The 27214-nt window shown below is 48.3% G+C and overlaps 1 protein-coding gene across 1 annotated transcript; it reads left to right on the top strand.

Annotated features, from left to right (window-relative positions):
* The first annotated feature begins 1190 nt into the window (after positions 1-1190).
* On the top strand, positions 1191-11831 carry LOC119179272 (endothelin-converting enzyme 1). The gene is made up of 4 exons (XM_075869961.1): positions 1191-1460; positions 6047-6453; positions 7744-8101; positions 11523-11831. The coding sequence occupies exons 1-4, from the start codon at positions 1191-1193 to the stop codon at positions 11829-11831; spliced, it is 1344 nt and encodes a 447-aa protein (XP_075726076.1).
* Positions 11832-27214: the final 15383 nt, after the last annotated feature.

Here is a 27214-nt window from a genome sequence, read left to right as displayed (position 1 = left end):
GTGGCGTGAAGCTTATTGAGGTGGCGTTCCCAGCGTCGCGCATCATCTCTATACGAATTAAGCCGGCTGTGTCCTCACCGATCGCTTGGCTTTCAATCCTAACATGTAAGGTGTCACACTTGTATGGACGTGAAAATAGCGGTATTATCAGCCAGGGCTGCATGCTTGAACATATAAATAAACGTGGGAAAATAGATGAGCCTGACGAGTGCTGGAACGCGGTAGAAAACGTATACTTTCATTTTATGGGGTTGCCTCTCCACGATGCGCAAAGCACCTGATTATTAACGCATGCGAAGCGGGGGCAGAATAGCCTCGCTGTGATTCGCAGTCATAATTTTAAAAAACGCACATGTTTCGTACGTGTGCTTTAATATTGCTCTCAAGCTTTAGTCATTTATTCGAGCAACAAATTGAAAAAAAAATGCGCATGTGCCAAATAATCATCGAGGTGTTACGGCTACGGTTGGCGACGTCAGATAAGATACATCTACATAGAGGACGGACCTGCATCCCGTCCTGTACGTCTCCTTTTCGTATGGGGGTGCGCAGCGTTAAACTTGAAATTTGATCTATTTACGCGGCGCGTAGGTTTGGAAAACTTTGCAGACGTGGTCATGAACGCCCTGTGTGTGCACTGCGCTCGTCAGGTCAATATGGTCAAACCTGCCCTTCATGTGAATGCATAAGCGACTTCGTGAGCTTCTCATAGGCACCCGACAGTAGACGAGAGGTCGTGACGAAGCTCATTGGGCCGCCTCAGCATTGTTGGTACCGACCACCAGGGATACTAAGAGAATGGAACGCTCACTCAACACAGTGACACGCTGAAGTGTCAGTGCCCTTTCTGGCACGTTTTCAAAGAACGCTTCCTGGGCGCTTAATCAGCCGTGAATCCCTTGCTCGCAACTAAAAAACAAAATTATATGCACGTGCAAGTTCGGTTTTGCTGCGTATACTCACTAGGGTACGCATTGGAAGGCTCGCTTTTGCTGCGCCTACTCGCTAGGCTGTGTGTTTTGCCGCTACAATCAGATCTCGTAAACTGCCTTTCCGGGTGCCTATACTAGTGCTTTGTATTTTGGGCTGTTCTTATTTCTACTCCATCGTACCTCGTCGACCAAGCATCCATTTTCTCTCTGATTTTATAGATCATTGTGAAACCTACTCGAGGCCTCGACCTCTTCAAGATGACGGTTCTAAGGCTCGTGCCGGGGTCGCCGGCCCACCGACACTACTTCGAGACGCTGTACACGCACTACGGTGCCGGCGTAACAGACGGCGTCACCTTCGAAGATATGCTTGGGTTCGAGGCCGAGGTCTTGGAACCACTTCTCCAGATGTATAGCGTGGCGCGTCGAGCGTACGTGTTCGAAAGAAGCCCCTACGACACATCCGGAACGTGGGAACGGTGGACGACTACCATCGCGAGGCACTACGACCTCACCGGAAGCGAAGAGGTGCGGGGACGTGTTTACACAGAGGCGCGCTGCACCTTTAAGAGAAATATCTATACTTACAACCTGCAGTTAGCCCATGTCACAAAAAAATGTATGGACCAACTCCCCGATGGGGACCCTGATAGACCCCTTGCAAAAACGACGGCAACACTGGGCGGTGGCGTCCATGGTAAAGGAAGAAACAACCACGAAAAGCGTGCGTCCGCTGGGCTACGGGTTCTTTTCTATTCAGCCTTCGTTATGCAAGCGGCGTTCCATGCGACTGTTTTCCCCACGGCCGGGTGAGACATTGATATGTTTTTCCTTCTGCCTCTAAATGCAGACAGGCTAGTTGAGTTTTACATAATCAAGTCGACGACAGAGCGTTCCTGTGACCGCAGCTACAACTTCAGCGTAGAATTGCGTGGGATGTCGCTGCCATAACGAAGGCGGAATATAAAAGAACGGAGCCCGTTGGATGCACGCTTTTGTGGTAGTTTCTTCCTTTACCATGGACGCCACCGCCCAGTGTTGCTGTCGTTTTAGATGCGGAAGCATCTTATACTCGCGCCTTGTAGTGCGCCGTCCGCGCCGTCCGCGCCGTCCGCACCGCTTCTCGAACATTCGACAGCTGACGCGCGCGCATGCGCCTTCGCGCCGTCGCCCACTCTTCCACCATCTGTGCATCCCTTCCTCCTCTACACACCGCGCGCGCTTCACTCCTCCACCATCTGTGCACCCTTCCTCCTCTACACCCCACGTTCGACATCTACAATTCTCCTGATTCTCTAGTGGACGCGCATGTGGCGTCGCGCTTCGAGAACATTCAACAGCTGACAGTGCATGCGCCGCCGTGCTGTATATAATATACTCAAGGTCGGCGCTCGCTCGCTCAGTTGCCGCTCGTCGGTTGGTTTGTACGGCGCGTCGACGTCCAAGGTCGCGGTGAAATGAATTCCAACGAATCCACAAACACAATGATCGACGTCCCTTCGACCAGCGCCGCCCTTTCGCATACGTGTGTACGTGTTCACTCATTTAACACCCCCTCCTACAACCACGTTAACCAATTTAGCCATCGACCCAAGTAAGTCGCAATTTAACACCCCATTTCACAACCACGTTAACCAATTCAGCCATCGACCCAAGTAAGTCGCACTTTAACACCCCGTTAACCAATTATATGGTCCGCATCCTCCTCCGTGTTCCCCCGAGGGAAGCTACGGGCAAGTTTTTAGAAGGGCTGTATTGAATGCGAAGGAGCAGTGGTGTGCATGGCGTTCACCCGGCTGAAAAGGGCGTCGACAAGGGCGCTAGAAGAACGGTTTGAAGCGAAACACGGTGTAGCGTTTAAGGCCAAACCTCACAAACGCGAAAATGCACGCGACAGCGACGAGCGTTGCTGTGAGCGACGAAACAGGGCGTTCGCGCGACGTGTCGCGTGGTAGTTTTCGCGCGATCACTCGGTTCTCCAGATTTGGAAACCGTCGCCCATCGCCCGGAAGTGCTGTGCTCAAAGCACCGGGACAGGATGTACATGACTGACGTACTGCCGGTTCTCTTCATGTGCTGCGAAATCGCCACCCCCTCTCACTCACCTCTCCACTCGAGTCACGCGTGCACAACGAAGAAATAACGTAATGTTTGTGCACGTGCACATAAAAAAGGGCTGCAAGGCAATAATAAACACTTTCCGTTCTATTACGCCACAATATATCTTATTTTTAAATTGCATACCGCTCACTACGCGATTTTCTTGGTACGAGTAGACGGCCTCGTGCAAGCAAAGGTTGAATTCACTCGCCGAAGCCATCGCGTGAATGAGGTTTGTCTGCTCTAGCGACTGTTCGCGCGAAGGCAATCTACGTTGCGTCGCTCCTCGCTGTCGCATGAATTTTCGCGTTTGTGAGTTTTTGCCTTTACTTGGTGAGCGTTTTTTTAAAACTCAAGGACACGGGAGGTGGGTTGGGTTTCGTGTACGTTTCATCGCAGATAAATGAACCGAAAGAGTGTTTTTTTAGATGCGGAGCATCTTATACTCGCGCCTTGTAGTGCGCCGTCCGCGCCGTCCGCACCGCTTCTCGAACATTCGACAGCTGACGCGCGCGCATGCGCCGTCGCGCCGTCGCCCACTCTTCCACCATCTGTGCATCCCTTCCTCCTCTACACACCGCGCGTGCTTCACTCCTCCACCATTTGTGCACCCTTCCTCCTCTACACACCGCGTTCGACATCTACAATTCTCCGGATTCTCCAGTGGACGCGCATGTGGCGTCGCGCTTCGAGAACATTCAACAGCTGACAGTGCATGCGCCGTCGAGCTGTATATATACTCAAGGTCGGCGCTCGCTCGCTCAGTTGCCGCTCGTCGGTTGGTTTGTACGGCGCGTCGACGTCCAAGGTCGCGGTGAAATGAATTCCAACGAATCCACAAACACAATGATCGACGTCCCTTCGACCAGCGCCGCCCTTTCGCATACGTGTGTACGTGTTCACTCATTTAACACCCCCTCCTACAACCACGTTAACCAATTTAGCCATCGACCCAAGTAAGTCGCAATTTAACACCCCATTTCACAACCACGTTAACCAATTTAGCCATCGACCCAAGTAAGTCGCACTTTAACACCCCGTTAACCAATTATATGCTCCGCATCCTCCTCAGTGTTCCCCCGAGGGAAGCTGCGGGCAATTTTTTTTATTGGACGTTCGGTCGAGCTTTGAAAGAGGTGGAGAGGGTGAAGCGAGATTGAAGGGTGTTGCGGGTGGAGGAGACGGCAGCTAGCTGCAGTTTCGGGTGCTGAGGCGAGCGTGCTGCGGGGGAGGGAGAGAGTGATGTCACGGCGCACCTGCGAGGGGAGCGTGACGGTAACACGCAGCTGTGACGGGACCTGTACTTGGTACCGCTACAACCTCTGCGGTGAGGGGAACGCGTTGCGGTACGTTCGTACGGACGCACGTACGTGCGGCGTTACACACGTGAGGCAAAGTGCATCTTCTCATCTAGTATTCAATAGCTATGTAGCAAGCGAAAGTAGAAGCTGTCAAATTAGAAACTTTACTACCGTTATAGCGATTATTTAGTTACACTTATCACTTATCCGGAAGTAGTGATACGTTTGTAGCTTTACTATTCAGATATGCTGCAATTAAAATGTTATCCTGCATAATGTCTGCATATGATTACCTTGCACACCACAATGACACCCTCCGATAACATCGTGTGCACATCGAACACGCATGCATATAGGCGAGCAGAGACCAATGGATTAACGGATACAACTTATTTGAAACACTATAAGCAAACGTAGCTGTGCTCCTAGATGTCCGGTAGCCCCTTGGCTGACCTCCCTATAGGGAGGTCCAGTCCACCAGTTGCAGCACACAATGTCGTAGCTTCTACGCGACACGAGCAACTGAAAACAATATACTTTATAACCCTTCACCGGCGTAGCATACGTTGTGTATTTGAGCTAACGATGAACGCAGACTTCGATTTGATGCTACGGACACTTATTTTCATGATTCGCTATACTTTATTCGTGTAGACGTTCAGCCGTTCACCTTTAAAGATTTTAACGCGACATTTCTTTCGGCAGCTTTCGCGGAGTGTAGCCTGCTGCTCATCATATCCCGGAGTTGATAGACAGTTTGTTTCTGCGCGTGTATCTTGCACGAAATAGTTAAGCCTAGCTGTGACAGCGGAAGAGATAGGAAGAAACAGAGAGAGAGAGAGAGAAATCACAACATAGCCTTCTATATTATTGCGCGAGAATGCTAATTAAAACCGAGCATGAGGAGGACTGATGTGATAGTGAGGAAGAAGGAAGTGAGCGGCACAGCGTATCATTGCATAGTGAAGTGTGGCATGGGAGGGGCATAGGTAAGCTAGGGTGAGGAGGAGGAAATAAAAAGGATGCCACTGGGTTCCCTGTTTTCTCGGGATTTGCGCCAGCTGTGCGAAGCTGACCAATATTTAGGAGCGAAGTACCTTAACTCCGCACAATGTCCCTCCGTCCATAAACCACCGCCGGCTCTCTACAACGAACATAGAAACCGGATCATCTGTGAAGAACAAAAAATTCTCAAAAGGCTGTTAACCGGAACATACAAAATATAACCCCGCAAATACATCGACATTTACACTCATCACTCAAATCACATGACAGAACACAAATTTAACAATATCAAAATAAAAGGCTGTTATCCAGAACAAAACAGAAGGCCATAATACCTAATCTGATGCATACTGCTTCGCACCATCATCAGAATTTATTTCATGGATATGCGTGGGCGTTTTTTACATAACCAAGACCTACGGCACGGCTTTATGTTCTTCCATAGTAGAGTAGCTCTTACTCTAAATCGTTAAAAACTTTTTTCTAAACACACATTACTGCAACAGCTTCAGCCAGAGAGGCTTTATCTAACAGTTCACGGGCCTAGTGCTATAAGCACTAGGCCAACGGGACAGACTAGTGCGCTCCCATAGTAGAGTACCAAGTACTATAAATCATTAACCAGTTATTCTAAACACATGCGGATTGTCCAACAGTCAACTCACCTAAAGGCAACAAAGACCCTTCTTTCGTGTGCTACACATCCAGATCACGATCTCGACGAGCCACCGGGAGTATTTCCTGGTGGCGCTGCAGCTGATCGCGCAAAAGGAGACCGTCGTAGAGCTCGTCATCGGCTGGCTGTGTGTCCAGTTCACCTCGTGGTTCGCCAACAGACAGCTGATCGCAAACTACCACGGCTACGGTGAGCATGTCGCGGCGCAACACCAGCGCGCGTGCCTGTCCTTCACGTTAGCGACCATGGGAGTGGCCCTGTTCGTGCCGTTCGTGGCGAGCGTATACACAGAACCGGTGCGCGCCGACGCTGCACGCATCGCCAGGGCCGTGCGTCGCACCGTGTACCAGAGCCTCGACAGGGCCACCTACCCTTGGTTTGAGATGGACGTAGTCTTCAGCATCATGAACATCGCCAGTGCGCATGACCTCGAGGCCAGGTTAGAAAGATCTCGCATATTCCCTCTGCATTGACGCGAGACAACTCGAAAGCGGTAACCGTCGTCTTCGTCATCTTAGTGGATGCATTGATACGCGGGAGCGGGGTTCCTCTTCACGAGGGGGGGGGGGGAGGTGGTGATGGTTCGTCGCAGTTCCCCCTTTCTATCATGTCAATGTATGGAGCTGTTTCTGCGCCTCCCTTCCTAACCACGTGTGCACGCCTGTGGATGTATTGATCTTAAAAGGAACAAGTTTTGACCGTGTTCATTGGTGCTCGCTCAAGTATAATACAAAGCGCAGAACCTTACATAGAATAAGACAATAATGGGGCATGCACAAGGAGCCTTCATTATCAAAGGGCCTACAATTGCGGTGTAGGTCTCGCGTGGTACTTCGGCATTTTTTTCTGCAGCCTGTAATACTCTTCTTTTTGCAGTTCTAGGCCCTGTGCGTACGTACCAGCACTATCTGCGATGGGGGAGTGTTGTAAAATAGGACTATTCTTGTTCTACGTTCGGGTCTGCGCTATGCGGTCTGCTTAAGAAGGGATTTATTCCCGCCTCCCCAACCTCCCTCTGTGCCTAATATACAATTGCAGTACCTGCAGTATCGATGCGACTAAAAGCTTCGTGTGCACCTCACCTGATTTCGTGTTAACTCATGAATTGGCACAAATTGGGATCATCGTATGGAGTTCACGTGATTTATTCTCACGCGATCACCTGCAACGACGTCGTCGTGTCAATGCCTCCTGGATTCGAGGCGCTGCAAACCTTTCTCACCTCACCTCGTCTTGCACTGCTCACATGATCGACCCAACTTTCACAAAGCGGTGATCTGACGTGACTACGACGTCGTAACGTGACGTTATCTCATGTGAACTACGAAATTTTCATTTTCCGTAATGTCATGATCACCGTCATGGGTGGCGCCTTCAAGAGGTGATGATATTCAGTGTCCCTCGTGTTGACAACGATGAACAGTTTTCGTTTTGTTGAGGAACTGAAGGCTTACGAAGTCATCAATCACTGTCGTCATCATCATCATCATCATGATCATTTATTTACCCTTAAAGGCCCTTTTCAGAGTATTACATGAAGGGGGTGGGGGGTACAAAAGCATGACGAGCAGCATGTTATTCGGTCTGCACTGTACGATCCTTTCGAGAAATTTCCGGTTCTGTAGGCACCGAACCACCATAGTGGAAACAGCGTGCCAAAAAAATAGAAGCAATTCTGTACCTTTCACACTGTTTCTGAAGTTGTCGGTGCTTCGATTGCTGGTCACAGGTTCTCCCGTTTTCCGGACATGGAGGTGAGCTTCGTGAGGAACGTGCGAGACGCTGCTAACGCCCTCCGTCAGACAGACGCGGACGCCATCGGTACGCAGATTCATACGTGGATGCTGCGGGACCAACTGTACGCGTTCTTCGCCTATCCCGACCGGCTAGACTACACCCTCAAGCCTTCCGTACTAGCGCCACCCGTGTACCACGTGTCCGCGCCAGCGCCGGTGCGCCTGGGCACGTTCGGCGTCGAAGTGGCCAAGGCCACCATTTTCAGCTACGTCGACCTTCGTCACGAGGGCCACAGCACCGATTCCCTAGATATCTTCCGAAGCTGCTTCTACGCGGCAATGTACGAAGACGTAAGTCGAGCGAGCTCTATGGGCGAAGCTCCTGAGAGATTTGGCCATAAGAGGGAAAAGAAGAGAAAAATGAGCCCCGTTACTGTCTGCATCAGAGTGCGACACCTCAGCAGTAGCTCACGAGAGATGGGGGTGATGAGGGATTAAAAGAATAGCAATAAAGGTGTAGAGAGAGAGAGAGAGATGCACTGGGACAGCGAGCGAGGACATATCAAGGGGATAGGAGAGATAGAAAAGATGGAAACACGGTCACAGGAGTCCAAGGACAGGGCACCACTTGCGAGAGCTCGTGTCGGCGTCAGGAGATGACGTAGGGCAAGTCCAGTAGCTCAGAGCTGCGCTGTCGTCGGAGATCGGCGTCAGGAGATGACGTAGGGCCAGCCCAGTAGGTCAGAGATACGCTGACGTCGGAGATCGCGAGGGCACAACTGGTCAGCACGGAATCCAGCAAGCGAGTCCTCACCCCATAGCTCCCCAGGTTCCCTGTTTGAGGTCGTTGGTGCTGACCTGCTCGGTCCTTTTCCGCGATCAACGAACAGCAAGCGATGGATTTTAGTGGCCCTTGACCAGCTGACATGCCACACTTAAACAGTGGAAATTTCTGCGGCAAAGGTCACTCAATAAGAAAACGGTTAAAGAGGATAAAATATGCGGACGCTGTTTGTTGTAAAAGGGATCAGATATCAGATTAAATTCATGGTTTTTATAGTTTAAAAGGAAGTGTAGTCCAGCGAGCGGCTCCAAGCTCCTGAGGACCTTGCCTTGTCTTCCATAGTGATCCCGGTATTAACCGTTGCTATAGTCGAAACGTATGTGAGGCACAAAGAAATGTATCACAATAGACTTCAACCTAGACATGGGCGTAAAGTGAGAGATCGCTATTTCCGGCGAAAATAAACCATAGAGAAGGGCACTGATGAGGTGATCGCTACTAAAATGCGCCTTGATGTCTGTTAGATCTGATTATTATTGTGTCTAACAAGGAAAACGAGCCCTTAAATGTATACTTTATTTCTTCAGGGAAACCCGTAACACAATGGGACATTTCGAGCACTCTATCCCAACAAATCACCCTTATTGAAATGGTATGTCTCGCCACCGGTATAAGGTGGTCGGTGCTTGGATTCACTTTAGAGGCATATCCTCCAATGCGCCAATTTTTAAAATTCTTCTTGAATCGCCTAAGACGACAGCAAAGGGAAAAATAATTAAAATTTTTATCTCTATATACACTCAATGCCACTAACTTTACAATATGTGGGGCAACAGTCGGGTAACGTGTGGTTACTTACCGATACGATACGCTCAGCGTTGCCCACTTTTCATGATTCACTTCGTAGGGATACGTGATTTTTTTTTACTGCTGAACGACCAACTCAGGGCCGTCCGGCGGGGCGGGGATGCCAACCCAGTCCAGGGACTTCGAGCCGTCACCTAAAGCCACCGAGACCAAATGGCCGGCCAATTGTGTTCAATGAAGTCTTTTCTCTCTCCCTCTGCCACGAAACAGGGCAGCGAGGGGCACTGGCTAACACTACCGGGGATTAGGCCTAAGCACACATAAATACTCTACAAAGCAGACAAGCGAGCACCCCCCCCCCCCCGCAGTCGTAATTCAATTCACAGAACATCGGGTTTGGTGATTCGAAGGTTGGAATCCCGCCGATGGTAGGGGTAATTTTTCATTCGGATAAATGGCGACATCTGTAGGGCCTAGATAAAACGGGCAAGTATGGAGTACACGCTACAGAAACCTAGGTCATGGTATTTATATGCTGGTGTACCTTCTCCACAGTGGCTTAATAACGAGTGAGTTGCTTTTTAAAACGTGGTTTTTTATTTTGATTAAGTAAATTAGACGAAATTGGACGTGACTTTAATTGAGGTTACACGAAGAAGCATAGCATATCGCTACCTATGTTGGGAACCTGGTATTTTTTAGCGTAGTCCTTAAAGGCCAGTCCCGGTCGGTGGCGTAACCGATAGACATAAAAAAAAACTAATCGATAGACACAGACATGGAAAAGCAGTCGCAAAAGTATACGCAGCATCAAATAGGATTCGAACACGTGCTACCTGCATACTAGTAGTTTTCGACCTACACCGATGCTGGTGCTTGAATCTTATTGGCAAAAGTACTCCATACAGGCGTCGCATCGGGCAAGGACCCAAATGGTCGAAATTTCCGGAGCCCACTACTACGGCGTCTCTCACAATCGTATGGTGGTTTTGGGACGTTAAATCCCGCCGATCAATCAAATAAATCAACATCGGGCAAGGAATGCCGTCAATCTGTGGTGTATAGCGAGGAAGAAGAGTAAAATACCAACCACTCATCACGTGACGCTGATTACGCAACGAGTGTGTGATTTTATGCTTCCCACGTACTGCAACGTGCTTAGCTATACAAGTCATCGTCATCAGCCACATGCAGGATCAGAATTGTGCACGTAATACCTTACAGACACATAGCGGGTACCTTCGGTATTCAGTATCAGCGTCGTTGGTTGTAAGCGATAAAATATTCGAAGAAAGTGAATAATAGAAATTTCTGGGTCCGAGTGGGAATCGAACCCAGGGCGTCAGCGTTGGCACACAGGCAATCTATCAGAGTGACAATGTTTGTTCGAAGTGGTTTGGGAATGAAACACTATATGAATGTTATTAGCGGCATAAGTCTCCTTAACGCGTCGTGTATAGCGTGGCGCGAGCGCTTCGCGCCAGGTGGCGAAAGATGTGAACTGGGCAACGATTCAGTGTTTTGATGGCCCGCCGATTACAAAGTGATCAGACATACTTAATTGTAACCGGCAGCAGAACCATAAACAATTGTGAACAGCTGCGTGGATTCGCGTGTTGCCCTGCGGACGCGCGTCGGACACGTTTTGCTGATTCGGAACGGGAATAAATGTGGCCCAATGGCCACCTAAGTGCGCTTGCACAAGGCATTCAGTGGTACCATGAAATCACCAGTGTTACGCGCACAGTCGTTCGTTCCCTAACGGCATGGTTTAGGCATGAACCGATATTGATATGTGGGGTTTAACGTCCCAAAACCACCTTATTTATGAGAGATGCCGTAGCGGAGGGCTGCGGAAATGTCGATCGCCTGGCGTTCTTTAACGTGCAACCAAATCTGAGCCCACGGGCCTTCAACATTTCCGTTTCCATCTGAAATGCAGCCGCCACAGCGGGGATTTGATCCCGCGACCTGCGGGCCAGCAGCCGAGTACTTCAGCCACTAGACCACCGCGGCGGGGCGGCGTGAATCGAAGCATCGGAAGCTAATTCGCACCAGGCCAGATTACGCCATCTCTATCAAATCTTGAAGGCGAAGCTTCAGACGTCCTACTATTTTCTTCCGACGTAAAGATAAGCTTACGGCACGATCAGTCCCATTATGGGTCGCACTTTGTTTCAGCGACCGAGGGAGACCGACGCCGAATGGGAGCGAAGAGTGGGCCTCCACATGGCGTCCGGCGCCGCAATAGACGTCGCGCTGGCGGTGCTCAAGACGGAGGCGTCCTTCGACGAACAGAGGCTGCCCGGCGTGCCCCTGTCGGGACGCCAGCTGTTCTACGTGATGCTGTGCTACATGCAGTGCGGGGCGCAACACGGCGCGGCGCTGTGCAACGAGCCCCTTAAACACAAGGAAGACTTCAGCGACGCCTTTGCGTGCCCTCCGAGAAGCAAAATGCGATCGAGGCACCAATGCAAGAGCTTCGTTTAGCCTATAACGCCGTGCACCGTATATCGTTGGAAACGACTATAGCGTTGGCACGGTATACAGTGCACTATGTGTATGTTTATTAAATGTGCGTGTCGAATCGCTTTAACTTAAACAAGCGAAAAAAATGCACGCATCTTCACTGAGTGAATTGTGACCAGCGGGCGAAGCACTGGCAATTGTTATTACTGTAGCGCCTATTTTTCTTGGCGTCTGTGTTGCCTTTTCCCTTTTTTCATATGTTCCGCGCTAATACAAGCTATGTCTGCTGGCTTCCGTTTGCGCGAAGCAAGCGAAGGCGAGCGACGCCAGTGCACCTGCGCTTTTGGCTTCGCCCACCTCCGCGTACAATTTATTAACAAACACTTACGCTGCCAAAACAACTACACATGCTGATCTGCAAGGGATACACTCTATCATATGTATGGAAGTGTGGACTTAACCCAGCAATGCCACATATCGCTGTGCTGGGTGCGAAACAGATGTTTAGAATGTGCGTCTTCATCTACACACCATGAAATCGGGTGGAGGCCCAACTGACAATTTCGCGCCTTGAAGGCAGGCGACGTCTGGTGAAGAGGGCCAAGCTGTCACCTCGGGTCCATGGTATCCTGGGATAGAGCGACGCCAGCCATTTTTTGCGACTCTGTCGTCCGCTAAAGTTTACAGCGAGGGGACAAGCATCGCATTGTGATTATCAATTTCGCCGGTGTAGTAAAAGCGTTATTCGAATAGAGATCTTCAGAGCGCATTGCAACTCGCGGCTGTAATTTATCAGCTAACGAGTCATGCTACTGTGCTTGTGGCTGTGAATTGGATCCTCGGCCAGAATGGGCGCATTTGAATGGGTATAGAGCACCCAGTCACTAGGTTTAAGGTGCAGATTAAATAACCCAAGGTCTTCAAGATTATTCCGGAGACCTCTACAATAGACCATGCCTCATAACCATATCGTAGTTTCGCGGCGTCAACTGCAGAACAAATTGCTAGCGTAAAAAGAGTTCTGTGGTGTTGGTGATGCACCTGTAAACAGTTGTGAGCGTGTGTTAATACTACTACATTCTGCTGCTACTACTAATATTAAAGCTATTGCGATGGTGGTTTACCTTCTTTGTTGGGTGGCTACGTTTCTCTCCTTTTGAGCCGAATGTGGGGGCATTGATTTTGGTCGTGGTGAGCGCCCTTCAGTAGAGGTGGTCACAGCCCTACACTGTTGTGTGCCACATATAACCGAATCGCGAGTTTAATTGGCACGTGAAACCACAAAACATTGAAGGGAGTGTCTACCACCCGTAAAATGTTTTTCTGATTAAGGCGCGAATGAGCAGACCGTTCATCACATCGGCAGAAACGACCGTGTGTTTACCATAAGAAAGTAATTATAATTTTGACCTCATGTTCGAAGTCTACAAAGGATGACCGCTAGCATCACCCAACAGTTATGTGGCCAATCTACGGGTAAGACAAGAAATCATGGCAGGTTAACTATTTTGTCTAATGATAGACATGTATAACTAAGTTGTAATGTATACGCGCTTGAGGCAGTTTTAGGTTTCGCCAGAGGCTGCTGCTGCCGGCGGTATTAGAGAGGAAACGTTCTAGCCTCTGCAGCGGTATGTTGGCTCGCCTGCATGCCTGCCTGCAAACGGCAGAGAAACGCGAGCACGGCTTGTGCTGCCGCCCACAAGAACAACGAAAAAGTGTGCGCGTGCATTAAACGACCATTGAGGTATTTGTTTTATCGATAATCGAAACTTGATGAAGCCAGCGAAAACCAAACAAGGTTTTAGTTTTGGACTTTCACCGACAGTGCAACTGTCATCGCATCCATCGACCAGTGTGGTGCGCATTCATCCGACCGAGTGAAGGAGACCGAACGTAGATAGAAAAATTGTTTTAAAAATTTCTGCGCACTTTTCTGAGAAACCGCTGCAAGGTTGGACGCTCCAGGTGTTACGCTTTTTATTCCGACAGGGAAATAAAGCAGTGAACAACGGTGCACAGTCTCTTTACCTACCTTTACCACTATTACTGCAGCGGCTTCTAACATCACGGTCAGAACGTTTTTTATGCGTTCGCCTCACTCGAAAAAGCAGGCCACCTTTTTCTTCTCGCAGCCAATGAGTTTATCCTTTCCCGCCTCCACCCGAAAGTCGTCTGCACCTACCACGGCCTTGCACTGCCCCTAGGTTCGGAGAATGGTGTAAGAAACCGTAGTTCGAAGAATGACAACCTTTCTGTACCTCTCCTCGTTTTTCGATGCCTTTGTGATCAGCCAACCTTTAAAGAAGCGACGATGTTCTGTGATGTCCTCAAAGAGACTACAGCATACAGGTTCAATGAAACTCTCTGGACTACAGAAATTTTGCCGATCTAAGAAGTCATCATATGATGATGATTTCTTGCATCACTCGTATTGACAGCGTCGACACCGATGGTTGATTTTCGCGTTTCATGAGAGCTCTGAGGCTTTCGTATTAAAACAACAGTGACATCACCGGTACATGATTGTTTTCCTCCGCATAGAAGCGGCAGATATCCCTTACAAAAATGATTGTTGATATTTCATTGTCAGACTATGGTTCCGCAATACTCATTTGCTTGTTTCAATACTTTGTCAAAAATATTCTTGTTGAGCAATTCGCAATAGAAATCTCATTGACTCCTTTCTATTGAAATACCATCGAGGAAGTTTTTTTCAATATTATCTATAGTGAGTTCATCGATGGCTTTTCGATTGAAAGTCGTCGGCCAATTTGCAATATTGGTCAACAGTTTCCTCAGCGGCATTAATATTAAATCGTCATGTATTTTCAATGCCGCCTCTTGTCATTGCTCGATAACTTCGCTTCGTTTTGTTTCAATAAGAATTTTGGTAAGGAATGCCTGCTTCTATCTTAACGTCTGTCATCATTATTGTCATCGAAACTACGGTAACGTAGACTTCGAGAAAACGCAAGGAAGAATGCAATGAAGAAGAAGCATCTCCTTGTGTCGAACGGCCGTGCTTTCGACGAGCTCCTTCTTGCTATGAAGAACTTTGTCTCCTGGACTACGCTGCGAGGCCCAGAGGTGAAGACTCCGTCTAGAAATCTGCTTCACTCTGTGAGTCAACAAGAGAAAAAAAGCCGTAATGCTTTATACTACATTACTGCTAGGGCTAGTTAAGGGACGCGAGGACGCGTGGAAAGCGTCGTACTCAAGGAGGTGGGGTCAGCCTCGGGGGCTCAGGAGTCAAGGTGTTTGGATGCTGACGTAAAGGCTGCGGAATCGATGCCGCCTCCAGTGGCCACATTTCGGTGCCGGCGTAATTCTAGCGCAGTGTCTATTCTCCCGGCAACCGGGATAGTTGTTCAAGTAAATTTCTCCTGGCAGTCGCCTCCTATTGGTTTACATATGTGACGTGACTAACTGCCGGGGGGGGGGAGAGGAAAAACTGGCTGCTGCAGGACAGACTGGATGTGGCTTAGCGTGCATTAGGTTAGGTAAGGCCAAGTTCTCCTGGTGGCCGGGAGAATAATACAAGAAAGATTCGCCCGGCAGTTAGGCACGTGACATATGAAAGCCAATGGGAGGTGACCACCAGGAGAAATTTTTTTTTTGAACAATCATCCCGGTTGCCGGGAGAATAGACACACCCTTATTCTAGAGGTTCATATAGGCTTATATTTAGGTGCACGATAAATTTAGATTTATGTGCTTAGATTTATGTGCACGTTTAGGTACAGCAGGGATCGGATTTGGCTACTTCGGGTCATCTGTCGAGCACTAATCACAAGATCACCGCTGCGAGTATATATATAGGTGCCTCATTACGGCTGGTCGTTGGTATGCGTTAGTTTTGCCAAAAACCGCCAGCGGTATAGCGGAATTTTCTAAACACCACCATGTGGATGGGGCAGATAACGGCGTTTGTTTTACGCGCGTGCTATTCTGAGGACCCGTTTCGAGTATAGAGCGTATATGATATACAGTCATATTATGGATTTGCTGACCCGGTTCGAGTATAGAGCGTATATGATATATAGTCATATTATGGATTTGCTGATATATTGAGCCTCTACGAGCTGACTAACCCCTTGAAGGCTCCGCAAGTATATACGAAACTTATTTGTGAAAGCTACAATACGACAGGAGGATTGGTGGCACAACGAAGCCTTAACAAGTAATGAAGTCAAGTCCGTACAGTGCACAATGTAACTCGGTGTACACAGACATTCACCAAAAAATATTAAGGAATGACCCCTGTGGCATGTCACTCCCCCCAACTTTAGAGGCTAGCTCGTACTTTTACCTGAATGAGATGCAATCTGTATTCTATTTTCATGTCGTTAATTATGGAACCCTTCGTATATATAAATATATATATATATAGTCAAGTAGATCCTCCGTGAGCGGTCACAACGTGGTTTATTTCGACGTTTCGGCCTAGAGTCTGGCCTTTATCAAAAGGTACAGTTTGTTGGTGCTCAGCTTTATACAATCTCAAATCACAGGGAAAGAGGAAAAAAGACAGAAAAAAAGAAGAAACGGAAAAAAAAAGAGAAAAAAGGAAAAAAGAAAAAGAAAAAAAGAATACAAGGTGGACTCCCCCCTGGCACCCCCGTTCCACTCTTCCTTCCTGATCCCCCTTCATCTCTCTCCCCTTTTTCCCCTTCACCTTTCCGATGTCAGCGGTCTGTGTATGCTTCCTTTCACTAACGCATTCTTCCCGACCAGATGGCGCCTTCTGGCTCTGGCGGTTCGGTGTGGGGCAAAAAAGAGCTTTTTTTAGGAAGTTTTAAGCCTTGAACTACTCGGCGCCCCGTCAACATTTCGTCGTAGAAAGAGGGGTGCTGCGTATTGCGGCAGAGGCTGGTAAGCGGGCGCAATGCGAATTCCTTGCCCGCTTCTGGATTACGCGTGCAGTAAGACCTCCCGGCTGTGCATAGGGTTGCTGTTGGGCATGTCATGCATGACACAATTGATTAGGCAGTAAAATAAAACAGAAAACAGACGACAGTTGTACTTAGGAAGAATAGTAACACTTGGAATTGCTTTGAGTTGTCCAGTGTCCCTTGCAGCTGCAGTGCCGTGAACTCAGTTACTATCTTCTTTATTGCCGTTATTGTTTTCTAATGCTTTAATTCTGCAAGTGTACCAGGATTGTCATTTATTCCGCTATTGAGGGTATTAAATCGGTGGATAAGGTAGGACTCTCGTTGTTCACGTTCTCGGTTTGATTTAAATCCCGTCTCCAAGAGCATTACTGAGAGTTTGTCCAATGCATGGTCGCGAAGAATAACATGTTTTGATAGGGGTAGATTTGGGGCTGATTTCGCATGGGCTCTGTGATTATTGAAGCGAATCCTAAATGGTGTTTCTGTTTGTCCGATGTACTGCATACTACACACGTTGAATTAGAGTAGGTATACCACATTAGAGGAATCGCATGTTAGGTTTCCTCGTATGTTAATCGAAAGCTTGGATTGTGTGCTGGTTGCTTTGTGTGTTTCTCTTATCGCCTTACATACAAGACATCGTGGCTCTAAACAAGGTTGCCATGAATAATGGGGGGGGGGGGGGGGTTGTGTTAGTTTGAGAGTGGACAAGTGCGTCTTTGATGTTACGCGGTCGTCGGTAAACGACGCCTGGAGCGGATGGGAATGCGCGTTTCAGACGTTCACTTTGTTCCAGAATGTTGTAATGTCGTTTAAGGCTTTTGTTTACATTGGGGAAGATTGTGCTGTAAGTCAAGCACAGGTTTGTTCATTCTGGGTCTTCTTGCGATGGTCGCTTCATAAGTAAGTCGTCACGCTTCAGTTTTCTCGCTTTTTGAACAGCGTCATCAATTACACGTGGGCGGTATTTTTGTTTCTCGAGCATAAGTATTAGCCTCTGTGAGCTCGAGCAAAAGTCAGCGTCTCTAGAGCAGATTCGCTTAAACCGGTGAGCCTGGCTGTATGGGATCCTGTTTTTACTGTGGCGCAGGTGATCACTTTGGTAATGGAGGTATTGTTGCCGATCAGTTGGTTCGCGATATATAGTTGTAGAGAGCTTGCCCTCTTCTATCGTTATGGTCACATCACGAAAATTTACGGTTACTTGCGAGTATGTGTGTGAGAAGTGTATGTTCGGATGTGCAGCATTGTAAGTGTCGATAAAGCTGAGAAGTTCGTTCTCGCTGTGGGTCTAAATAAGAATGATGTCGTCTATGTATTTCCTGTATAACAGTGGTTTTAAGAAACTTTGCGCAATAAATTCCAATTCTAGCTTTCCTATAAATATGTTGGCATAATTTGGTGCCATTTTGGTGCCCATGCGGTCCCGCTGATTTGTCCAAAATACTCTTGGTTGAAATCGAATGAATTTAATTCGAGGACCATCCTCGTCAAAGTTGCGATGGCAGAGAATTCTGGGGTGTTAGATTGTCTATGGTTTGTGTACATGTTTTGTAATGCAGCTATGCCGTCATCGTGAGGAATATTTGTATATAATGAAGAGACGTCAAAAGTAACCAAGTACGAGTTTTTCGGCACACAGAGACCTGCAATGTCTCGAAGAAAATGTGTGGTGTCTTTTATGTACGACGCGAGGGTGCATGGAATGTGGCTTATTAGTTTGTCCACGAACCCTGATATGGGTTCAGTTATTGTACCGATGCCTGATATGATTGGTCGACCTGGGTTACCGGGTTTATGAATTTTTGGGAGGATGTAGAAGCGACCTGGACGAGGGTATGCTGCACACATAAGTTTGTGGTCAGGGTTGGTTATCTTTTCTGCATCCAACAGCTTCTTCAGTTCTGTTGATGCGATACGTTTGTATTCGTCTGTCGGATCACCTGGGAGGCGTTCGTAAAATCTTGAGTCGTCTAGTTGGCGGTATGTTTCTTGTAAGTAGTTGGTTGTATTAAGGACTACAATTGATCCTCCTTTGTCAGCGGGTTTTATTGTTATGTCTGTCGTAGATGCCAAATTTCTCATACTTATTTTTTCAGATTTTGTCAGGTTTTTTTCGGTTTCCTTTCTGTCTGTGGTATTCGTGTACTATATCCCCTTCAGGCGCAGCGTCCACATTTGTGGACGCCAACTTCACAGCTCAATATCTCGAAATTTACTTTGAATCTCGCGCGCAACCAGTGCTCTCTCTATCACTACATGTTGCTGCAGCGACCCGTGGCGCCATCTGCCGCAGCTGACACAAAATAACTACAAAAACAACTCTCAAAGATGGACGCCTCCACGTTTTACGGCGGCGCACGTAAGTGGCTCTCACTTTTCAAGCCCTTGCTATGTTTCATTCGAGGTGGCATGAAATTATGCACTTGTCAGTAAGAGCTAAGAGATACCTCATGCCAATAAACAAGACTTTTGCAACTAGAAACTATTTATAACGTCAAAAAGGGTGCGTAAAATACCGCGTCCACGATCGTGGACATTGCGCCTTAGTGCTGCCTTTGTTGCAGGGCAGCCATTTCGCACCGTGTGCGCAGATATGATGGTTATGTGTGATTTTTTGTCTCCAGGACTTGAAGATCATGCTTCAAAACGTCAGAAAGTTGATGATGCGACAGCAGAAGAAATCCTCATGAGAATATCAAATGGAGATATCTCAGATGGCGACTTTTCAGATGACGAATTGGAAGCAGAAAATGAAGAAAACATAGTAAGTTTGCTCGAGATTGTGAGACATTATTTTGTGTTCTCGGGAAACATATGGCACCAAACTGTCTAAAGGTACTTTGACCCTAATTTACGCTGTTTGTTTCAGCCTGCCAATGGTCAGGTGACCGCATCCACGACCACAGCTGCACTGCCTGCACGACCAGACGCCACGGTCAGCTCGAACGCACCTGCGGCATCTACGAAGGCTGAGTTCAAATGGGTGAAGAAAGATTTTGCTCCAAGTGATGTTGACTGCCACTACAATCCTGAAGTAGCCTCGACATGCCAGCAGCCACTTGTGTATTTTAGCAAGTATTTCACCGAACAGATATTTGAAGACCTTGCTGAATTCACAAACAGGTATGTCCTGCAAAGAGACGGTGCCGTATTAGCCACTACAAAAGAAGAGATCAAAATATTTTTTGGAATGCTCATGCTGATGGGTGTTCTGAAATACCCACGCGTCAGAATGTATTGGCAAACTGCAACGAGGATTCCCGCAATAGCCGATTCGATGGGCGTGAAGCGATTCTTCAAAATCAGAGGCGCTCTCCACATAAGCGACGCTAATGAAGAACGGGACCCGAACAGCCAAGACAAATTTTGGAAAGTTAGGCCGTTGCTAGAAGCTGTCAGAAGCCGCTGCTTACAGCTTGTTCCCTTGGAACAGAATAGCATCGATGAACAGATGGTGCCGTTCACAGGACGCATTGCTGCAAAGCAATTTGTGAAAGGAAAACCGAACCCAGAAGGCGTGAAGGTTTTTGTACGCTGCAGTTTTGACGGTCTTGCACATGACTTTGAGTTTTACCAAGGGAAGGGAACGGGAGTGAGCAAAGAACATGCACATCTTGGCCTTGGTGGCTCCGTCGTAATGCGCCTTGTTGAAAGCCTCCCGAAGGCACAGAACATCAAGTGCTACATGGACAATTATTTTACGTCCGTGAAGCTCTTTCTTGAGTTAAAAAAGATCGGCATTTTGGCTAGTGGCACAATTAGGGGAAACCGCTTGGCAGGATGCGTCATGAAAACAGACAAGGAAATGAAGAAAGAAGGACGGGGAAGCTATGATGAGCGGGTTTCCCAGAACGACGAAGTTGTCCTTGTTCGTTGGCAAGACAACGGGACCGTCAACATGGCTTCTACCCACCTTGGAGTTGGAAATATTGGCACCGTGAGAAGATGGAGCGAATCCCAAAAGGTCCACGTTGACATTGACTGTCCAGAGGTAGTCCTGGACTACAACAAATACATGGGTGGAGTAGACAAACTAGACTTCATCATGTCCCTCTACCCAATGCGGACGCGAACGAAAAAGTGGCCTGTGAGAGTGATTTCCCATTTTGCATCTTTTGCGCTCTCCAACAGTTGGCTTGAATACTTAAGGGATGCCAATAAAGCAGGGCTACTAAGAAAAGAGACACTGGACATGATGGCGTTCCAAACAGACGTCGCGAATTGCCTGCTGAACAGCAATAAGCCACAAAAGAAGCGTGGACGTCCGAGCAATGACAACTCCCGAACAGTGAAAAAGAAGGTACCCAATGCTTCACCACTACCAGTCAGCACTGTTCGCTATGATGGGATTAATCATTGGCCGCAGCAAGTAAACATGGCTAACGCACAACGCTGCCGGAGAGAGGAATGCACATCCAAAAGCCGTGTCCGCTGCAGGAAATGCAACATTTTCCTTTGTCTGACATCTCAGAACGACTGTTTTTATTTGTTTCATACCAAATAGACTCTTTCTGATTATTTTTGCGGAAAAGACTTCCTAAGCAGTGTTCCTGCAATGATTATTTGCGAGCCTCCGAAATAAAAGCGTTTGTTTTCTTCTTCTCCACCGTTCATGGGTATTGCAACAAGGAAAGCGAGATGTAAAATATGTATTTACTAGAGCCTATACAACAGGCAGTATGGCGAAAAACCCACGCACAAGCCATGGCGCACCTTCGTCGTCTTCCTTTCCCTGCGTCTTCGTGCGCGCGCTTGGGTAACGGTCACGTGACAATATGACTGCTTTGAGGCGCAATGTCCACATATGTGGACGCCATTGAAAAATTGAACCAATGAATTTTTTTCTGAATTTCTTGTGGATTCCTTCTTTAATAGCGTTATGTATTCATAATCTGAACAAAATTTTTTTTTCGCTACGTCAGATTTAATTCGCGCCTGAAGGGGATATATTTCTGTACTGCGGTGATATAAAGGTTCAAGCACTTATCTCGATTACTGTTCGGTGTCCAATCATTTGATTTATGACGGTGAATTGTTTCGTGGTTAGAAGGCCTGTCCAAGAAATATTCGCGCAACCTTAAGCTTCGAGCGAAGCTGTCGAGGTCTCGGAGCAAGTGGAATTCATCTAAAAATTTTGTGGTCGGGCAGAAGCTTAGTCTTTTAGATAACAGTTTTTCTTCGTCAGGTAACAAGCTCGTGTACGATAGGTTTACAACCACACTGTCACTGGGTGTGTTCCTAGATGGGTGCTCGTTTGTACCGTTAGTGGTTTTCTGGGTGGTGGTGTTGTAGTGGTAAGGAACCATGTCAGGGAACGAGGGTTCGGGCACATGGTCTCTTTTGAGTTTATGAATTTTCGTGGTCATGATGGTTTGGTATTTATTCTGTTCAAATTCTGTCAATCGGGTGATTTCTTCGTTCGATAAAGTGTTGTGGCGGACAATGGTGTTGGTCATAGCGACCAGTTTATTTACCTGCTTATCATTGTGATTAAGAGCGATTTCTGTTAATTTAAGAGATGCCTCAAAGAGGACATTTTTCCATGTTATTTGGTCGTGCTAATCTAGATTTGTAGCGGCTGGTGTGAGAGAGAGTGTCATATCTTTGGGGGCTATTCTAGCACGAAGGTACTTTTGCAATGTTGATATATGCTTTTCATGTCTAATTCGTTTGTCAGCAAGGTTTCGTACTTTAAGAAAAGTGGCACTGCAACTGGGAAGCGATGAGCTGGACTTACATTTCAGAAGTCACTCTTCTTTTGGGTGCGGGGATGGCACTGATGAGGTGCGCAGGTTGTAGTTATGTCCGGCAGGCCTTCGTCCTTGTAGGGAGGATATCGGCGTTGCGCTCCCGGCGGACGTGTTCGTAGGCAGTTCCGGGGTCCGCAATAGAGGGACGCGGTTCCGTAGTTCGGCAGGCTTCCCTTTGAGGAGTGGTGTAGTGGTGCTGTCGTGTAGGGATTTTGGTCTCGACATCCGCAATGGAGGGACGCGTGTTGGCTGTTCAGCAGACTTCCCCCCTAGTAGTGTGCGCTGTTGATGATGGTGAGGGGGTGCTTGTGGCTCGCGGGAGTCACAGTTTCGCCGATCGTCGGAAACTCGTCTGTGATGTTGGGTGGGTGTGGGGCTCCTGGAGTATGTTGATATGCAGAGTTCTTGTCGTGGGTGTCTTGTTGTGTTGAACGGATATTGACGGGAGCTGCTGGTCGAGTCGACCACCCCGTGGTAGCTTCGAAGTCTCCGCGACCGAGTGCACTCTTGAGGGTTTCGGCAATCAAAGCGACACCCATTAAACTCGCATGAAGCCCATCCTCAGCAAGAAAGCGTCTTGGTGGCAACTGCTCGAATTGGTTGTCGATGTATGACACCTTGCTGAGTCTTCGGCAGCAGGCCTTGACTGTCTCGTTGAATTGACGAGCGTCCCGGTTGAAGCGGTGCACGAATTGTTCGTTCGATCATTCCAGGTGTAGGTTGAGGCAACGGGGCAGCACGCATGAAACAACGAGCCTTTCGAGTTCCTGGCGTGTCCGAAGCATTTTGTTCACTAGGCGGCGAAGGCGGCGTAGTGATTTCTCTAGTCCGTACGACGCCAGCTCGCTCGTACCGACGTGAAAAACGAGCGTGGTCACAAATCGTGGTGGTATGCCGGCAAGCTCTTTCTCGATGTCGAATATGGAGGCTCCGCGGATGGAAATGATCGCAGGTGTCGTCTTCTCATGCCGGTTGAAATGCCGATGTAAATAACTTGTTTGCGAGTTTCCGATGATGGCTGATGTTGGTGCATGCTTAGGGAGCTTCCGTGAGACCTGCTCGACTAGAGGTACGCCTCTGGCCGGTCTTGTGTAGGCAGGCATGGTGGTTGAGTGGCCCTAGCATTGCATAGAGAACAGTAGATCCTCCGTAAGTGGTCACAACGTGGTTTATTTCGACGTTTCGGCCTAGAGTCTGGCCTTCATCAGGAATAAAGGTACAGTTTATTGGTGCTCAGCTTTATACAATCTCAAATCAGAAGGAGAGGAAAGAGGAAAAAGACAGAAAAAAAGAAAAATGCAGTAATGCAGTTCCATCACCACGCGGATTTTTTTTATCCGGATGGGAACTGCTCGGCACCGGGATTTGAGCCACGGACCTTTTGCATGGAGGCGGATGCTCTAACCACTACGCCATCGCTGCGAGTCACATGTGAAGCTGCGCAAATGCACAAGTCTCGTATAGCGCTTGCGCACTGCTGTACCACGTATTGTGCCGCTGAAACCGCTTGTTTGCGTTTCCGCGTAAGCGTTCAGTATTTGACTGGCAGCAGAGCCTTGAATTGCCTGTGTTCACGGTAACGTGCTCTCTACGTGACTGCTTTTCGCACGCTTGAATCCAGGCCTTGTTGCTGCGTACTCGGGAGGAAGTCTTGCAAGTGGCGAGGACCGCTGCAGAGGCTCGTGGGACACATTGTCGGCACGCACGACTTTGTTCCGAAATTACAAGGTGGAGTATCGCATAGACTGTACGCACAATTACAGCGCCAAACAGACAACCTGGCTCGTATTCATTTATGAAAACCAACCGCGCCGCATTTCACTAGACGGACAGCTTTTACAAGCTTTACAGGTCTCCATGCTTGCGAAGCGCTGCAGGGTAAGGAAAAACACCCCCACCTCTCCGAAAGGAATGATGAGCAATTGCGAATGCATTTCTTGCGCCGAGAGATTGTACCGTTGCCGTTAGACATTCGCCCTCACCGACTTCTGCCATCGTCTTGAGAGGTACCCAGTGAGCGAATGGTCTAGAGTGAGGCTCAAGCGGACGGAAGAGTGGGGCGCAGGGAGGAGAAAAAGCGATGAGCGAGAGAAGCACTGCACGTACCTTCTCCTACACTCTCTCCCACCACATGCTCTGGTTGCTAGGGTCGATGATAAGCGTGCGCGCCCGCAGCTGTTGCTATAGGAGAGGGAGTGAGAGCGGCGAGACAACACCTGCCGGCGCGCGGACCCTGCCGCGGACAACTTCGGATGAGGGACATAGTCTGACTAAGAAATGCATTGGCATAAAAAAACAAGGACGACACAGAGTGATGCGCACAGGTAGTACGAGCAAGTGAGTGAGTGAAACAACTTTATTTAGAGATCTGGCTAGTTAGTCTAGGACCACTTACATGGAGGACGGAAGACCTTGTAATCAAGTAGCATACCAGACATTCTGGATAGGGCAGGATTGGTCCTGTACATCGTAGCTCACCAGAGTTTTCCGCAATCGCTCTCGCATAAGTTCTGTGAGGTCAGCTGTTTGGGGCACCCTCTTAGTATGCGACTTAAGGAGTCCTCTTCGGTTTGCAAAGCATACTTTACGTTTATGTATCTTGTATGTGACGCCATGGATGCAGCTGCTAAAAGTACTCGTACTCCACCACGGCGCCTTTCGCTACAAACAAGTTGCGCTTATTCGGCTTGAATGTGATGATGACGTGAAAGGGTTGCCCGTTTGCCTAAATAACAAAAAACCTGGCACGTGACGTTTTCATAAGATAAATGTGTCTTTGCAAACGTTGCGTCTCCCATGCCGGTTTCACAATAGCGCTGTTTCAGTGGCTCCAAGGGAAGCCATATTTAGAGCATGGGCCACGCTGTACGAATTATTCTGGGTAGTGTTACGAAAACCTCATATGTAGCTGAGTAGGAGTGGGATAGCATTTATTTTGCAAATTTGGCCACTCTTCAGCCTGTTTCTTATATAGTTCAGGGTGGCGTGAATGATATACTCCAGAATTTACAGACACGTGCAAAATTTACTTCACAAGACGTTCTCGGAGACGACTTGCTTTTACATCCGTAGAGTTATCGGAAATTTAGCGTGTCTGTCATCTGTTAACAAGGGCATGGATATCTTTACAGTGTATACCTTCTTGATGATGTAAACGAGTAGAAACGACGGCAGAAATCCGAGGTATTTGATTGAATTTGGCAGGAGCACCAGGCGATTAGCACAGGAAAACATGGGGAGAGAAACAGACGCTGACGCTTTTTTTGGGATACTCTCTCGTGTCAATGTTCGCACGCTTCACTTTTTTATACGACTATATTTCTGGAAGGTATGCAGTGAGACTCGCTGAAGCTGGCGAAGATTAGGTGATTTGATGACTTTGCATAAATCATTCTTCCCTACCCGTTGAAGAAATTGCATGCTACAGTCCCGTCCTTCAATACGCGTAGCCGTTGGCTTGATAGCATTAACTAACAATTGGCACCATGCGTTTTATCTAACGTTTCTTGATGAACTGAGTGTATGGCCAGTGTTGTCGGACAAAACCTACGAACTATCCTACCCAATCTAGCCTAACCCGACCGAAAGTGAACTGCACACGATCTGACCAACTAATAAACGAAGGATTAGGTGATCCGTGAATCTATCTGATAGGTGGAAAGACGTGCCAGTAGTCCGATGACCAACCGACCGTGGACTAATGATCAATTGGTCAGCCAGGGGCGTCATGTGACCATCGACGATTTGAGCTAGGAAAGCGGCGAGGACCGCCCAACTAACAAATGACTAGTGTATAGACCGTTCCTGCGCAAGTAGTGGAAAAGCTGGTCGCGGCCAACTCAATGACTGGGCAGTGTCCGGGGTTGGTGATGTCCGTCAGACCAACGAACAGACGAACCAAGTCGCTGAGAACCAACAGACACGATTTCGGATCGACGCAATGTCAATCGAACCGATAGACGGACTAACGAACAAACGACTCAATGGTTGGCCGACTGACCGTTTGTCTGCGGCTGGTTAAACTGCCAGACAGACCATTCAATGGGCAAACGACTTGCTTAAGGGACATCAGTACGTCAGCGTTTTCTCGGAAAGGTGGCGGGCTTAGTTGTGACAATTGACTAACCAACCGACAATAACTCAACTGATTAACCGGTGTATTAAGCAATCTACCAGCTAATAAAAGCAACCAGGCCACACTTGAAGCCAAGCAACTCAAGCCTAAACCCAAACCGAGTCCTAGTTGAAGTCGATCTAATCAATATAGGATCTGCCAAATGGCCAGGCTTGCAGATTAGGTTGCTATTTACATGATGACTTCGTAACTATACAAGCAGGTAAACCAGGACACATGTAGTCCGTGTACACACGCCCTTTAATGAAGTGCTCGTTTTCCGCGCAAATTAACGTACAGGCGACAACGTGGTGATGACGGCAACAAACTTCCGGCGCGTCGAGCCCTTCTGTTGAATGGCGCTGCAGACGTGCCTGGGCCGCGACTTCGTCGTGATGCTCAGGAAGAGGAACAACAGGGCATCGAGGAACCGCTTCTTTGGCGCCGTACTACTCGTCGGGTCGAGCGAGGAGGCGTGACGCTTCCTGTACCGGTTCGAAATGTGCGGAGCCAAACACCGGCTCTCGTGGTCAGCCAGGACCCGGAACCTGCACTCGCAGGCCGACATCGACCGGAGCGGAGACGGCCTGGTGTTGGACATGAGCACGGCCGAGCGCCTCTGAAATGGCGCCGACCTCA

This window comes from Rhipicephalus microplus, chromosome 7, assembly GCF_043290135.1.
Source record: "Rhipicephalus microplus isolate Deutch F79 chromosome 7, USDA_Rmic, whole genome shotgun sequence".
NCBI lineage: Eukaryota > Metazoa > Arthropoda > Arachnida > Ixodida > Ixodidae > Rhipicephalus > Rhipicephalus microplus.
This window is presented reverse-complemented; position numbering and strand designations above follow the sequence as displayed.

What these genes read in the sequence shown, in the direction of transcription:
- LOC119179272 (XM_075869961.1), top strand. Translation starts at nt 1,191, where the DNA reads ATGACGGTTCTAAGGCTCGTGCCGGGGTCGCCGGCCCACCGACACTAC. An exon ending in GCGCATGACCTCGAGGCCAG is followed by an intron (nt 6,454 to 7,743) that starts GTTAGAAAGATC and finishes TGCTGGTCACAG; the next exon opens with GTTCTCCCGTTTTCCGGACA. An exon ending in ACGCGGCAATGTACGAAGAC is followed by an intron (nt 8,102 to 11,522) that starts GTAAGTCGAGCG and finishes ACTTTGTTTCAG; the next exon opens with CGACCGAGGGAGACCGACGC.